The following is a 15,897-nucleotide window of genomic DNA, read 5'->3' on the forward strand; positions in this document are numbered from 1 at the left end:
GGCAGCACGGTGATGCAGTGGTTAGCACAGCTGCCTCACAGCACTGACGACCTGGGTTCGATCCCATCTCTGGGTCACTGTCCGTGATTGGGTAATTGGGTACTCTAAAAAAAAATTTTAAATGGACACTATCCCATTTTCCCACATTATACTTCATTTGCCAGGCTTTTACCCATTCACTTAACCTCTCTATGTCCCGTTGTAACCTCCTTATGTCTTTTCACAATTTACTTTCCTACCTAGCTTTATGCCATCAGCTAATTTAGCAACCATGCCTTCAGTCCCTGCCTCCAAGTCATTTATATAAATTGCAAAATGTTGAAACCCCATCACTGATCCCTGTGACACACCACTCATCACATCCTGCCACCCAGAAAAAGACCCAGGTATGCAAATTCTCTTTTCTGTTCACCAACAATCTTCTATTCGTGCCAATATGTTATCCCCTACACAGTGAGCTTTTATTTTCTGCAATAACCTCTGACGTGGAATCTCATCAAATGCCTCGAACCTGGAGAGCAACTTAATTAATCCTGACATATGTCCCAGGATTGGCGCATACACCCACCTCATCAAATGGTTTCCGCCAGTCAGTGTTTACGATGAGACCATGCCTTTAAGGGAAACTATCCCTTTAATGGCTTTTTTGTGACAAGGAAGAGAATTAATTGTCTATCAAAGTGATGTCAGACAACCCGTAGGTGTAATTGGAGCATGTGTTTTAGTGGGAGGATTTCACAATTGCACGTTACAAGTGTTTGTGTCTGAGGAACTTAAACAAATACTAGTGAACTGCTGATGTTAATCAGTGTCAACTTTACTTCAGCCTTGCTCAGGAATCCATTTTTCAAGATGCTAGTTTACCACAGATGGGTCTTCATAGCTGTTGCTGCTACCGTCATTTCTATTCTGGATGCGGTGGATGGTTCAAGTGGTAAGTGGGTTTATTTACCCTCCCTCACTTTAATGTTCTCCTGGGAGACTTGATAATGTCCATTGTGGAGAAACTGGGTTGGATTCTCCAGTTACCCAGCTGCGTGTTTCTCGGCAGTGCGCTGTTTGCTGGTGACAAGATTCTCTCTTCCCACCGCTTCTTTCGCATTGATGCTACCCAATGCCCTACTCTACTGGGAAAACCGGAGACGGGGGGTTGGCTGCTGGCAGGAAGAGTGAATGGCAATGTCTGGAGAGTTCTGGTCACAAATCATGCAGTGATTCAGTCCTTGGAGAGAGTTGTCAGGAGATAGCATGCTACACCAGAGACAGAGGCAGAACGCAAATTAGATTTTAAAATGGGAAATTAGTTCAATTTGAAGTAGAAAAGGGCAGCCTGAGGGAAAAGGGGCAGAGTACTGAGGACAGAGACAGTTCAGAGATCCAGCATCAGAGAGAGGGGCTGAATGGCTTCTCAGGTTGAAGAAAACTGAGAATCTAAATGTCCAAGAAATAGCGGTTCCATCATTTTTTGCGATAGAAAGATAGATTTTTTAAGTAGCTAACCTTCACGGGAGGAGTGAACAGACCATGATTATGACTACACACATTCTAACTCAGAGGCTAATGGATCTAACATGATGGAGTAAGCAACAGGAGACCTGCTCACTGCTACATGATCTGTGCAAACTACTGCAGAGCTTCAGAAAGTTCGAAAGGGTCATAGTTAAGGTTGAGTGGGACGGAAAAGCACAAAGGTTCAGACAACAGACTGGAAAAATTTATGTGAAAATGTGGTTGGATTTAAAGACAGTCGTGACACAGTGGGTAAAATTCCGTCTCTGACTCAGCATGTTGCAGATCAGGTCCAAAACCAGGACTCTCAAGCACAAAAATAGAACATTGTGCAACATTCAGAGGATCATTTATGAGAGAGCATTGCACTGTCAGAGAGTCAGTATTGAGGGAGCATTGCACTGTCAGACGGTCAGTACTGAGGGAGTGCTGCACTGTCAGAGGGTCAGTACTGAGGGAGTGCTGCACTGTCAGAGGGTCAGTACTGAGGGAGTGCCGCACTGTCAGAGGGTCAGTACTGAGGGAGTGCCGCACTGTCAGAGGGTCAGTACTGAGGGAGCGCTGCACTGTCAGAGAGTCAGTATTGAGGGAGCATTGCACTGTCAGGGGGTCAGTACTGAGGGAGTGCTGCACTGTCAGAGGGTCAGTACTGAGGGAGCGCTGCACTGTCAGAGAGTCAGTATTGGGGGAGCATTGCACTGTCAGAGGGTCAGTACTGAGGGAGTGCTGCACTGTCAGAGGGTCAGTACTGAGGGAGTGCTGCACTGTCAGAGGGTCAGTACTGAGGGAGTGCCGCGCTGTCAGAGGGTCAGTACTGAGGGAGTGCTGCACTATCAGAGGGTCAGTACTGAGCGAGTGCTGCACTGTCAGAGGGTCAGTACTGAGGGAGTGCTGCACTGTCAGAGGGTCAGTACTGAGGGTGCGCTGCACTGTCAGAGTGTCAGTACTGAGGGAGTGCCGCACTGTCAGAGAGTCAGTACTGAGGGAGTGCCGCACTGTCAGAGGGTCAGTACTGAGGGAGTGCTGCACTGTCAGAGGGTCAGTACTGCGGGAGTGCCGCACTGTCCGAGGGTCAGTACTGAGGGAGTGCCGCACTGTCAGAGGGTCAGTACTGAGGGAGTGCTGCACTATCAGAGGGTCAGTACTGAGGGAGTGCCGCGCTGTCAGAGGGTCAGTACTGAGGGAGTGCTGCACTATCAGAGGGTCAGTACTGAGGGAGTGCTGCACTGTCAGACGGTCAGTACTGAGGGTGCGCTGCACTGTCAGAATGTCAGTACTGAGGGAGTGCTGCACTGTCAGAGGGTCAGTACTGAGGGATGTGCCTCACTGTCAGAGGGTCAGTACTGCGGGAGTGCCGCACTGTCCGAGGGTCAGTACTGAGGGAGTGCCGCACTGTCAGAGGGTCAGCATTGAGGGAGTGCTGCACTGTCAGAGAGTCAGCATTGAGGGAGCATTGCACTGTCAGAGGGTCTGTGCTGAGCAAGTGCCGCACTGTCAGAGGGTCAGTACTGAGGGAGTGCCGCACTGTCAGAGGGTCAGAGCTGAGGGAGTGCTGCACTGTCAGAGGGTCAGTACTGAGGGAGTGCTGCGCTGTCAGAGGGTCAGTACCAAGGGAGTGCTGCACTGTCAGAGGGTCAGTACTGAGGGAGTGCTGCACTGTCAGAGGGTCAGTACTGAGGGAGAGCCGCGCTGTCAGAGGGTCAGTACTGAGGGAGTGCTGCACTATCAGAGGGTCAGTACTGAGGGAGTTCCGCACTGTCAGAGGGTCAGTACTGAGGGAGTGCCGCACTGTCAGAGGGTCAGTACTGAGGGAGTGCTGCACTGTCAGAGGGTCAGTACTGAGGGAGTGCTGCGCTGTCAGAGGGTCAGTACTGAGGGAGTGCTGCACTATCAGAGGGTCAGTACTGAGGGAGTGCCGCACTGTCAGAGGGTCAGTACTGAGGGAGTGCCGCACTGTCAGAGGGTCAGTACTGAGGGAGTGCTGCACTGTCAGAGGGTCAGTACTGAGGGAGCGCTGCACTGTCAGAGAGTCAGTATTGAGGGAGCATTGCACTGTCAGAGGGTCAGTACTGAGGGAGTGCTGCACTGTCAGAGGGTCAGTACTGAGGGAGCGCTGCACTGTCAGAGAGTCAGTATTGAGGGAGCATTGCACTGTCAGAGGGTCAGTACTGAGGGAGTGCTGCACTGTCAGAGGGTCAGTACTGAGGGAGTGCTGCACTGTCAGAGGGTCAGTACTGAGGGAGTGCCGCGCTGTCAGAGGGTCAGTACTGAGGGAGTGCTGCACTATCAGAGGGTCAGTACTGAGCGAGTGCTGCACTGTCAGAGGGTCAGTACTGAGGGAGTGCTGCACTGTCAGAGGGTCAGTACTGAGGGTGCGCTGCACTGTCAGAGTGTCAGTACTGAGGGAGTGCCGCACTGTCAGAGAGTCAGTACTGAGGGAGTGCCGCACTGTCAGAGGGTCAGTACTGAGGGAGTGCTGCACTGTCAGAGGGTCAGTACTGCGGGAGTGCCGCACTGTCCGAGGGTCAGTACTGAGGGAGTGCCGCACTGTCAGAGGGTCAGTACTGAGGGAGTGCTGCACTATCAGAGGGTCAGTACTGAGGGAGTGCCGCGCTGTCAGAGGGTCAGTACTGAGGGAGTGCTGCACTATCAGAGGGTCAGTACTGAGGGAGTGCTGCACTGTCAGACGGTCAGTACTGAGGGTGCGCTGCACTGTCAGAATGTCAGTACTGAGGGAGTGCTGCACTGTCAGAGGGTCAGTACTGAGGGATGTGCCTCACTGTCAGAGGGTCAGTACTGCGGGAGTGCCGCACTGTCCGAGGGTCAGTACTGAGGGAGTGCCGCACTGTCAGAGGGTCAGCATTGAGGGAGTGCTGCACTGTCAGAGAGTCAGCATTGAGGGAGCATTGCACTGTCAGAGGGTCTGTGCTGAGCAAGTGCCGCACTGTCAGAGGGTCAGTACTGAGGGAGTGCCGCACTGTCAGAGGGTCAGAGCTGAGGGAGTGCTGCACTGTCAGAGGGTCAGTACTGAGGGAGTGCTGCGCTGTCAGAGGGTCAGTACCAAGGGAGTGCTGCACTGTCAGAGGGTCAGTACTGAGGGAGTGCTGCACTGTCAGAGGGTCAGTACTGAGGGAGAGCCGCGCTGTCAGAGGGTCAGTACTGAGGGAGTGCTGCACTATCAGAGGGTCAGTACTGAGGGAGTTCCGCACTGTCAGAGGGTCAGTACTGAGGGAGTGCCGCACTGTCAGAGGGTCAGTACTGAGGGAGTGCTGCACTGTCAGAGGGTCAGTACTGAGGGAGTGCCGCACTGTCAGAGGGTCAGTACTGAGGGAGTGCTGCACTGTCAGAGGGTCAGTACTGAGGGAGTGCCGCACTGTCAGAGGGTCAGTACTGAGGGAGTGCTGCACTGTCAGAGGGTCAGTACTGAGGGAGTGCCGCACTGTCAGAGGGTCAGTACTGAGGGAGTGCCGCACTGTCGGAGGGTCAGTACTGAGGGAGAGCCGCACTGTCAGAGGGTCAGTACTGAGGGAGTGCCGCACTGTCAGAGGGTCAGTACTGAGGGAGCGCCGCACTGTTAAGGATCTAACTTGCAGATACCAAGTCTGAGTTATGGATTTGAAATTTGGTAAAAATTCAGTCAATGGGAGGTGTAAACTCACAAGGGGTTTCACGTTGTAAAAGATCCTTTCCAGTGAGGACCTCCCAGCCACAGCCATCACAATACATTGTCCATTCTTGTTATTTTCTGCTTTGTATTTTTTCAGATATACATCTGCTTCATGTGCAGTGTGATTGCTTCTACCATAAGAATAATACGTTGTCCACCGTTCAATTGCGTTACGGCTATGATGGTGCAACGGTTATGTATTACGACATGGGCACTCTGAGGTATGTTGCAGTACAGTCGTTCACACAAGCTGACGTGAACAGGCGGAATTCCGACCCGGATTATGTCGTGACTGTCCCTCATCGGATCGAGAGCGTCTGCGATGAGATTAAGCTAACAGCTGAATCAAGCAACCTCACCCTGGACGGAAAAGGTACGGTGATTAAACAAAGCAGCAACTGCAATTGGCAGAGCCCAGCCAAATGACCCAGAGAGGATTACACAGAAACAGGGGGGGCATTGGTGCCAGAGTCTGGCACAGCACAGGCAGCAGACATGGATGAAGGTTTTGTGGCGGGGATGTAGTAAAGCGGAGAGTTTGGGATGAAGGTGCATAATGGTCACAAACTCTGGCCTGGATTTTCGCTTCCGGATTAGTCAGGATATTTCTTGTCTCAGTAAACCCGATCCCGGAAAAAGAGGTCCAGAAATTGGGATTCCCTTTCTGTTCCGGGGGGATGAAAAATGAAATGAAAATCGCTTATTGTTACGAGTAGGCTTCAATGAAGTTACTGTGAAAAGCCCCTAGTCGCCACATTCCGGCGCCTTTCCGGGGAGGCTGGTACGGGATGGAATTGGAAGATCCCGGCGGTGGGACCCCGCCCCCCCCCCCCCCCCCCCCCCCCCCCCCGGAACAGAAAGGGAATCCCAATTTCTGGACCTCTTTCTCCTGGATCGGGATCGGGAGTGCTGAGTGGCTGGATTTACAATCAGGCCCGCTGTTCTCAGAATGTGTGCGGAGGCTGCTGGTTGCTGAGACGGAAGGACTGCCTGTGTGCATCAGCACCCATGTGAGAGATGAAAAAATATGCAATTGTTTAAAATCCCTTCAGCCCTCAGCCAACCACCATGACCCTCTACTGTCCATCCAACCCAAAAGCGCCCCATACTCACCATGCTAACCTTTTCCCTTAGACTCCTGGCAAGCAATTTGTGCAGGTTTTTTAAATGCCTCGACAGCTGGACAGCTCCTTTTACAGTCGTTTTTGACAGATCTTCTTGACATTTCTGGCCGATCCCTTTCACAGATCTCTCTGACAACTGATGTTGACACGTCTGTTGACAGTTCCAATGAGCTTGACAGTAATGAGTTTCTGCATTTTTTAACGCACATTCATGCCTATTCTTAACAATTCCAAAGGGGTACCTGACCTCCCCAAAAGATGTCCCTGGACCATATTCAAAACGCTGCCTTAACTTTCCAAAGTGGTACCCTGGCTATCCAAACAAATCAGTCAAGTCCAAACCAGCTCTTATCTGGGCTAATCCACACGTTTCAGGTTTAACACACCCGACCGACCAAATTCCCAGTTTTCAGGGGGCATGAGAAAGCTAATGACTGAAATGGCCAGATGCTGCCAAAATTCCAGGCCTCCGGAGGACAGGATTCCAGTAGTCCAGGCTTGAAGGTATCAGCAGGGATGTGTGGCTGGAGGAGGGTCCCATGCTCGGGTGAAAAGGTGGCCTTTATAAACCGTTTCACTGTCACGTCTTGAAGAGCCAGAGCCTCTGGGGGATTCTTGATCATGCCAACTCTAACCTGTAACCCACTCCTATCTGCTTTCACAGCTCCTATACCCAGCAGAGTCTTTCTTCAGGAGAAAAGTGGCCAAATGAATTTGGTATGTTTGGTGAAGGACTTCTTCCCGAGGGACATTAAAGTGAGCTGGCTGAGAGACGGAGCGGTCATGGCCAACGCACCACAGACAACAAACATTGTGCCACAACGGGATGGGACCTTTCAAGCGAGAAGTCTCCTCTCATTGAATGGAGATGTGGATGGTTCCTACTCCTGTCAAGTGGAACATGAGGCCCTCACAAAGAAAGTCGTGCTAAAATTTGGTAAGGTTAGTTACTGAGCAAAACTCAGATACAAATACAGTAAGAAGGAAGTTTGGGCAGCACGGTAGCATAGTGGATAGCATTGTGGCTTCACAGTGCCAGGGTCCCAGGTTCGATTCCTGCTGAATCACTGTCTGTGCGAAGACTGCATGTTCTCCCGTATGTGCGTGGATTTCCTACGGGAGCTCCGGTTTCCTCCCACAGTCCAAAGACGTGCAGGTTAGGTGGTTTGGCCATGATAAATTGCCCTTAGTATCCAAAATGTTTAGGAGGGGTTATTGGGTTATGGGGATAGAGTGGAAGTGAGGGCTTAAGTGGGTCGGGGCAGACTCGATGGGCCGAATGGCCTCCTTCTGCACTGTATGTTCTATGTAAAAATCTATGTAAGAAGTCTTGCAACACCAGGTTAAAGTCCAACAGGTTTGTTTCGAATCACTAACTTTCAGAGCACTGCTCCTTCATCAGGTGAATCACCTCCGAAAGCTAGTGATTCGAAACAAACCTGTTGGACTTTAACCTGATGTTGTCAGACTTCTTACTGTGCCCACCCCAGTCCAACGCCGGCATCTCCACATCACAGAGACAATAGATCAATAAACGCATCCTGTTCCCCATGAAGATTAATCCTGACCATTCACTACCTCCACATACATAATCTTGTGATCCCAGCCATTCAGTCAACTGTAATTTCAGTCCCTGTAACCTAGTTAACAATTTGATGATCCTTTCAATATAATTATTCCCCTGACTTTCTAAAGTTTCACGAAGGGCTCATTGTGTTTTTCAGTCTAAATTTACAGGAGTCACGGTAGAGATTTACCAGATTGAGACCAGTATTCCGGGTTAAATTTTGAGGTGGAGATTAAAGATAAACTAGGCCTGTATCCTCTCGAATTTTACAGTTAAGGGAATTATATGATTGAATTTTCCAAGGTACTCAGGAGAACTGATAGTACCGTTAGAGAGAAACTGTTCCCTGCTGGTTGTCAGCGGGTGGGTGGGTGGATGAGTGGGGGGGTTGCAGACTAGAGGATAGACTCTAAAAATGAGAGGCCGAGATTTCAGGGGTGAAATTAGGAACATTTTGACACACAAAGAGTGGTGGAAATCTGAAACTCTTCTCTGCAAATGGCAGATCAGAGTGTTCATTTTAAATCTGAGATTGAGGGATTTTTGTTATCCAAAAGGTATTAAGGAATATGGTAGGAAGATGGCTGTGTGGATTTAGGTCACAGATCTACCATGATCTCATTGAATGGGAGAACAGGCTCGTGGGGCTGAATGGCCTCCTCCTGTTAGTGTGTTGGAAGTGGTATATCTAGACCCAGAAAGTGTTTGACAAGGTGCTTGCATAAAAGCCTGATCCAGAAGGTGAGATCGTAGGGGATTGGGGATGGAGTACTCGATTGGATTGAGGATTGGCTGACTGACAGAAAGCAGAGGGTCAGATTAAATGGATCCTTCTCTGGCTGGTGTACTGTAACTAGCTGGGGGTGTCGCAGGGGTCAGTCCTCAGACCTCAACTGTTTACAATCTATACAAATGGTCTGCAAGGAGGGACGAGTGTAACATAGAAAAAATTGTGGATGACACTACAATAGGTGGGAAAGCAGGCAGTGAAGAGGTAATAAAGATTTTGCAGATGGCTATAGATAGGTTAGGCGATTGAGACAAAATGTGGCAGATGGAGTTTATTTTTTAAAAATATTTTCATTAAGGCATTTATAAATTTTTAACAACAATTTTCAAGTGGAAACACAACAAAGTAAATAACACCCACCCAACCAACAACCACACCCAGCCAACGTGGCTTACATATACAGTTCCCCAGTCCCTCTCCCCACTTTGTATCTGCTAACAGCTTAATTTTCCCCAAAGAAGTCGCTAAGCGGCTGTCGCCTCCGGACGAACCCTAGCATCGATCCCCTCAGGGCGAACTTGATCTTCTCAAGCCTGAGAAACCCGGCCATGTCACTGACCCATCCCCCCGATTCCGGGGGCTCCGGGTCTCTCCATGTCAACAAGATCCGTCTCCGGGCTACCAGGGAGACAAAGGCCAAAACATCAGCCTCTCTCACCCCCTGGACTCCCGGGTCTTCCGACACTCCAAAAACTGCCACCTGCGGACAGCACCACCCGTACCTTCAATACCATGGACATGGCATCGGCAAATCCCTGCCAGAATCCGCTAAGCTTCAAACATGCCCAAAACATGTGGACATGGTTTGCTGGCCCTCCCGCACACCGCCCACACCTATCCTCCACCCCTTCAAAGGACTTGTACATACATTCCACCGTCATATTCGCCCTGTGGATCACACTGAATTGTATCAGGCTGAGCCTGGCACACGACGAGGATACGTTAACCCTACTCAAGGCATCCTCCCACAATCCCGTCTCTAATTCCTTGCCCAACTATTCCTCCCTTTTTCACTTTATCGCCCTGTGGTGAACGTATTGCATTAACCATTCACCATGTATGTAACTGTACCATGCTGTTGCCCGTGTGGGCTCCACCTATGGACCATTGTAAGGTATTACCTGGAATGTATCATGTTGGTGCCCTTGTGGGCTCCGCCCCAGGCTCCACCCCTTGAGGGCAGGTATAAAGAGCAGTAGCCCTGTAGGCGGCTCTCAGTAGCAGTGCAGTCGCAGGCAGGCACTGTTCTAGTCGATTAGAGCCACAGTTTACATCCACTCTTGGTTCCACGTGAATTGATGGTCGCATCACTCCCCTATCAGGGTTCCCCCCAATACCATGAGCTCTTTATAAATTTCCGAGACGTTTCCGCCCCCCACTACCGTTTTAAACACTACCTCGTCCTGTATCCCCCGTGTTCTATGTATCATGTTGGTGCCACCTGCTTATTAATCAGAATCGCCACTCCCCTTGTCTTGGAATCTAGCCCCAAATGGAATACCTGCTCTACCCACCCCTTCCTCAGCCTCATCTGATCCACCACCCTCACCCTGTATCATTGCCACGTCCGCCTTTAAGCTTTTCAGATGCGCGAACACATGGGCCCTCTTGACAGGCCCACTGAGCCCTCTCACATTCCGTGTGATCAGCCTGATCGGGGCCACCCCCCCCCCCCCCCCCAAACATAGTGCAAATGTGGTTCATACAAACCTAAAGAAAACCAAAATACAAAATATGAACACCCCCTCCAGCTTTCAATGTCCTCATTCTCCTGCCATTCCATTGTCTCTAATAAATTCCATCGCCTTCTCTCACAACCCAAAGTAGAGTTCCCGGCCTTCTTACGTTACCCACAGATGCCTCTGGGTATAACATGCCGAACTTCACCCCCTTCTTAAAGACGGCCGACTTCACCTTGTTGAAGCTCGCCCTCCTTTTGGCCACCTCCGCACCCAGGTCCTGGTAGATGCACAACTCACAGACTTCCCATGTACAGCACCTCGTCTGCCTGCCCCACCTCAAAATCCGTTCCTTAGCCAGGAACTGGTGCAATCGCACCAACATCGCCCTCGGCAGCTCGTTTCTCTGCGGCTTCCTCACAAACGCCTTGTGCACCCTGTCCACTTCCAAGGGCCGCGCAAACGCTCCTTCACCCAACAGCTTCTCGAGCATCCGCGCCACATATGCACTGGCATCCGCTCCCTCAACGCCCTCCGGCAGGCTCAGGATCCTCAAGTTCTGCCTGCGCGACCTATTCTCCAGGTCCTCTACTTTCTCCTGCAGCCTCTTCTGTTGATCTCTCATCAGCCCCATCTCCGCAGTCATCGCTGCTGCTCCTTGTACTCCCCCACCGCCTGTTCCATCTTCCAGATTGCCTAGCCCTGGGCCTCCAACCTCATTTCCATGTGGTTAATCCATGCCTTTTTAGGATCCACCACCCAAGCCAGATCCTCCAAGTTCTTCTTCCTCTGCAGGGCAAACTTCTCATGGAGAAAGGTCACTAACTGCTCAATCGGCCACTGGGCCGGTAGGCTCAGACCCTAACCCTCCACCATCTTTCCCTGTGTCGCAGGTTCCACACCAGCTTTCAACAGTTGTTCCCTCCTTTTTCGACCACTTCTGGTCCACAAATCCATAAACCGGTGGGATACTCTCTTCTTCCACCTCTCCTGCACTTTATACCAACACTCAGCTCCACAATTAGCCGGGGGAAAGGTCCAAAAAGTCCACCATAAGCGGGAACCGCCAAATGTGCGACCGCTCACTCCATGGTCGTCACCGGAAGTCCGGCAGATGGAGTTTAATGGGGATAAGTATGAGGTTATCCATTTTGGTTGAAAAAATAGAAAGGCAAATTTAAAATGCATCTGGGCAGAGGGATCTGGGTTTCTTTGTTCGTGAATCACAGAAAGATCAGCCATGATCTGATTGAATGGCAGAGCAGGCTTGAAGGGCTGGATTGCCTACTTCTGCTCCTAATATCTATGTTTCGAGTACCCAATTCATTTTTATTCCAATTAAGGGGCAATGTAGTGTGGCCAAACCATCTACCCTGCACACCTTTGGGTTATGGGGGTGAAACCCAAGCAAACAGGGGGAGAATGTGCAAACTCCACACAGACAGTGACCCAGAGCCGGGATTCGAACCTGGGACCTCAATGCCATTCGGTAGCAGTGCTAACCACTGTGGAGGCATCTCTTGATCAGTAATGGTGAGTGGCCTCTGTTTCCTTCACTCAATCTGCTACCAACTCATCCATCTGCCACCATTGTCATAGGCCACTTACAACAAGGAGTGACATTCTCAGGAACTTTTTTTGTGTGGGGAGGATTGTCCGGGTGTTCAGATTATAAACTCAAGGTAAACTGTCCCCCAACTGTCCTTTTCCTCAGAACACAGCAGCATCACAAAAAATGAAGCTTTGATCATCATCGGAGCCGTGCTGGGAATACTGGGAATCAGCTTTGCTGTGGTGACTGGAATTCTGTATTACTGCAACTTAAATCGTAAGCACAGATCATAAACTCTCATTAGTCGCACAGGTTACATTAGGAGACAGAACTATCAATACTCTTCTCACAGACTTTATTTGGAATTAATCTGCACATTTTATGTGTTTAAACCCGTGGGTTTCAATATGTAAAGAGAACTGTGAATATGAGAGATCTTTACAGCATTAGGAATGTGTTAAACTAAAGGAAATGGTCAGATTTCGATGTGTCCCAGGTTATATCAGAGTCTCTCGAGTTCTCTGTGTTACCCGGAGCATCGGCGAAAGTAACAGGAACGGTAAAGAGAGAAATTCTGAAATGAGTGTTTGAAATATAACGGTGGGAAAACGTAAGCAGCCTTTATGATCATCCTTGTTCACTGACCATGTGATTGTGTGAGAGAGGGAGAAGCAGAGAGATAGAAATCCCAGTGAAATGAAATAGAAAGTAGGACAGTCTGTTCAGAGATACATCACTCCCATAGGTTGATGTCAAACTGTTAACCTTCCTGTTTCTCATGCAGGTTCTGACCAGTTCAACGTGAACCCAACAGGTAAGAGAAGCTGCTTTTTACTCTGAATAATTTTGGGTGTATGAGAATATTTTGGGGGTCGGGGATATATTTATCACAGTGTACAACTGACTGGTTTTGTTCCCAGCTAAGTTCACTAAGCGGGCAGGACCATGTGGAAGGAATCCATGCAGTTCCAGTGTGCGATCCAGTAGCTCAGAGACCTCCAACACCTCCAACACCAGCTGCTCTTCAGGTAACAGTAGTCCTGTATATCTGTCACTTTTCACTCATGTTTGCTACCCAGGAGAAGCAGTGGTACTGCTACTGGACTAGCAACCCAGAAACCCAGGGTAACCACAAAGGGGGAGTTTGAATTCAATAACAAATCTGGATTAAAAGTAGAATGATGACGGTGAAACTATTGCGTTAAAATCCATCAGATTCACTAATCTCGTTTCGGGAACGAAATATGCTGTTCTTACCCGGTCTGGCCGGTATGTGAGACCCGACCCAAAGGTTGACTCTTAAATGGCCTCCAAGCAAACCACTCGGTTGTATCAAATCACGAAAAAGCCTCAATGGGATGGGCCACCTGGCATTGACCCTGGTACCAGAAACAATAATGGCAACCGGAGCCTGTCAACCCTGCACAGTCCTCTTTATTAACACCTGGACACTTGCGGAGAGCTGTCCACAGACAGCTTATTGTCACAAATAGGCTTCAATGAAGTTACTGTGAAAAGCCCCTAGTCACCGCATTCCGGCGCCTGTTCGGGGAGGCTGGTACGGGATTGGCACCAGACCAAACAAGGGCAAGGAAGCCTCCTGCTGATTGCCATGTAACAGCACTGTGGATGTACCTACACCCCATGGACTGCAGTGGTTCAATAAGGCGGCTCACCACCACATTCTCAAGGGCCGTCTGGGATGGGGAATAAATTCCGGCCTATCCAGTGACACCCACATTCTGTCAATGAAAACAAAAATCACCAGGACTGACGTGAGTTTGAATAAATTAACCTGACATCTTGTCTCTCCTTTACAGCTGATGATTTGACTAAATCCCACGCCTAACATAAACAACTCTGTGGAATATATTCAATATTACCGCCGTAACTGGGGGATGTGACTCTGTTGTCCATGAGGGGTGCACCTGTCTCCAGAACGGACATTTGTTTCTGCCCAACAAACCATTCATTGAATAAAATCTCAGAATGATTTTGTGGAAAATCCTTCCTGTACAAAATAAAGATTCACTATATTGATACAACAATCCAATCTAGAGTTATTTTGTCCGGAATTTTCTATAGGAATGCCACTGTGCTGACAGCTCAGCTGACCACATTCCATCTCTGATTTAAGAGGCTGTTTGTTCAGGACTTAAGAACATAAACTCGGCTGACGATTTAATGTCGTTTTGAGCGAATGCTTCGCTGTTATAGGTGCTGTTTTCTGGATGAGATGTTAAACTGGGACCCCGTCCTTCTCTTCATGTTGACGTTAAAGATCCCATGGCATTGTTCAAAGGGTCAGAGAGTTCCTCTGGTGTCTGAGACAACATTGCACCCTCATTGGCAGATTAATTGTACTAGGCTATTCAGGGAAAGGGGAATAATTGATTAGATACCTTGAGCATATATAAAGAAAGACCTCTGGCCATGGCAACTATTAACAGGACCAGGCAGCAGCAGGTTCAGAGGCTATCTGACCCTGCTGACTGCTCCTCTAGCCTGACTGCATTTGTGGCCAGGTAATAATGATAATTGCTTAGTGTCACAAATAGGCTTTAATGAAGTTACTGTGAAAAGCCCCTAGTCGCCACAATTTAGCGCCTGTTCGGGGAGGCCGGTACGGGAAATGAACCCACGCTGCTGGCCTTGTTCTGCATTACAAACCAGCTGTCTAGCCCAATGTGCTAAACCAGCCCCTGGTGGCCTTGGAGAGGGAGCACACGGTGTCTGCAAGTACACTCCAGACCTTCCATCAGTGGTGGGCACCGCAGCGGCTGGGGTTCATCATCAGCCTCGGGAATAATATTTTTATTTCATTTTGGAAGTGACTTTTGAAGTTACTTTGTTAGAGTGCTCCACAAGGGGCACCCCCTCCCGTTAGCTAATTTTTGTTTATAGAATTATAGAATTCTTCCAGTGCAGAAGGCCATTCAGCCCATCGAGTCTCCACCAACCTTTTGAAAGAGCACCCTACATGGGCCCACACTCCCGCCTAACCTGCACGTCCAGGGACACTAATGGGAAATTTAGCATGGCCAATCCACCTAACCTGCACACTTTTGGACTGTGGGAAGAAACTGGAGCACCCGGAGGAAACCTATGCAGACACGGGGGAGAACGTGCAGACTCAGTACCGACAGTCACCCAAAGCTGGAATCGAACCTGGGTCCCTGTGCAGAAGCGGTGCTAACCACTGTGTTAGTGTGCCACCATTTAATTTATTGATTATTAATTTTAGTCAAAAATGTCAAGAGAGACTTCTGTTGCACTGGGTGTTGGTTAGGTATCAGGGAGGCAGGCGTCCCTATGTAATGCTGCATTATGTAAAGAAATCTAGTACTAACTGAAAAGATGGGCTTCCGATTTCCTAATTTACCATCTGGCTCCTGAATGGCTAATTCACACTGGGAGATTTTGTGAAATACTAACTAGCTTCAATTTGCTTCCACACGTCACTTTCAATTAAATTGTTATCGAGTTCTTTCAGCTATTTCTCAGAAAGATGATCAGAATGTTATATGCACCCCGGCTTTTCCCCCATAATCTAATTTCTAGAAGGCAAGTTTGAAGTCTGAAGAGTTTTAATTCCATGTGTCTATCTGGATTCTCTGTAGTTTCCTGATCAATGTTGATGCTGTAATTGTCACCCAGCCTCTGAGTGCCATGTTTGTGTGCGAGTTTTCGCTGGGGTTTATCATCCCTGTGCCCGCTGGGAAATGTCAGTGGATTTACTGACCACTCTCACCATCTCCCAAAGAAGTGTCCAGTAAACATCGAGGTCCGCTTATTTGCTGCATTCAAATACATAAGCTGTCCCATTATGTTGTCCATATCTCATCTTACACTGTGTTCCCAACAATATAAACTACCTATTTGTACAAAAACTGGTTTTAATTAAAGCGTACGACAAAAAATTGAGGAACTCAGACAGTTAAGCAAAAATAAACAGGTATAAGAAGTATGAATCATGTATCTGGGTTAAGATACAGGGGAAGTGCATGGA

The 15,897-nt window shown here is 49.1% G+C and overlaps 1 protein-coding gene across 4 annotated transcripts in view; it reads left to right on the forward strand.

Annotated features, from left to right (window-relative positions):
- The window catches only part of LOC119955756 (H-2 class II histocompatibility antigen, A-D beta chain-like), a 215,797-nt gene extending 201,861 nt beyond the window's left edge, over positions 1-13,936 (forward strand). For all 4 annotated transcript variants that reach the window (XM_038782284.1, XM_038782285.1, XM_038782287.1 and 1 more), the window contains 7 exons: positions 827-934; positions 5,274-5,549; positions 6,965-7,237; positions 12,051-12,164; positions 12,673-12,702; positions 12,809-12,916; positions 13,709-13,936. In XM_038782284.1, the coding sequence (XP_038638212.1) occupies positions 827-934; positions 5,274-5,549; positions 6,965-7,237; positions 12,051-12,164; positions 12,673-12,702; positions 12,809-12,916; positions 13,709-13,737 (938 nt within the window). In that variant the 3' untranslated portion in view covers positions 13,738-13,936. The remainder of the gene's footprint in view (positions 1-826; positions 935-5,273; positions 5,550-6,964; positions 7,238-12,050; positions 12,165-12,672; positions 12,703-12,808; positions 12,917-13,708) is intronic.
- Positions 13,937-15,897: the final 1,961 nt, after the last annotated feature.

This window comes from Scyliorhinus canicula, chromosome 21 (genome assembly GCF_902713615.1).
Source record: "Scyliorhinus canicula chromosome 21, sScyCan1.1, whole genome shotgun sequence".
Lineage (NCBI taxonomy): Eukaryota > Metazoa > Chordata > Chondrichthyes > Carcharhiniformes > Scyliorhinidae > Scyliorhinus > Scyliorhinus canicula.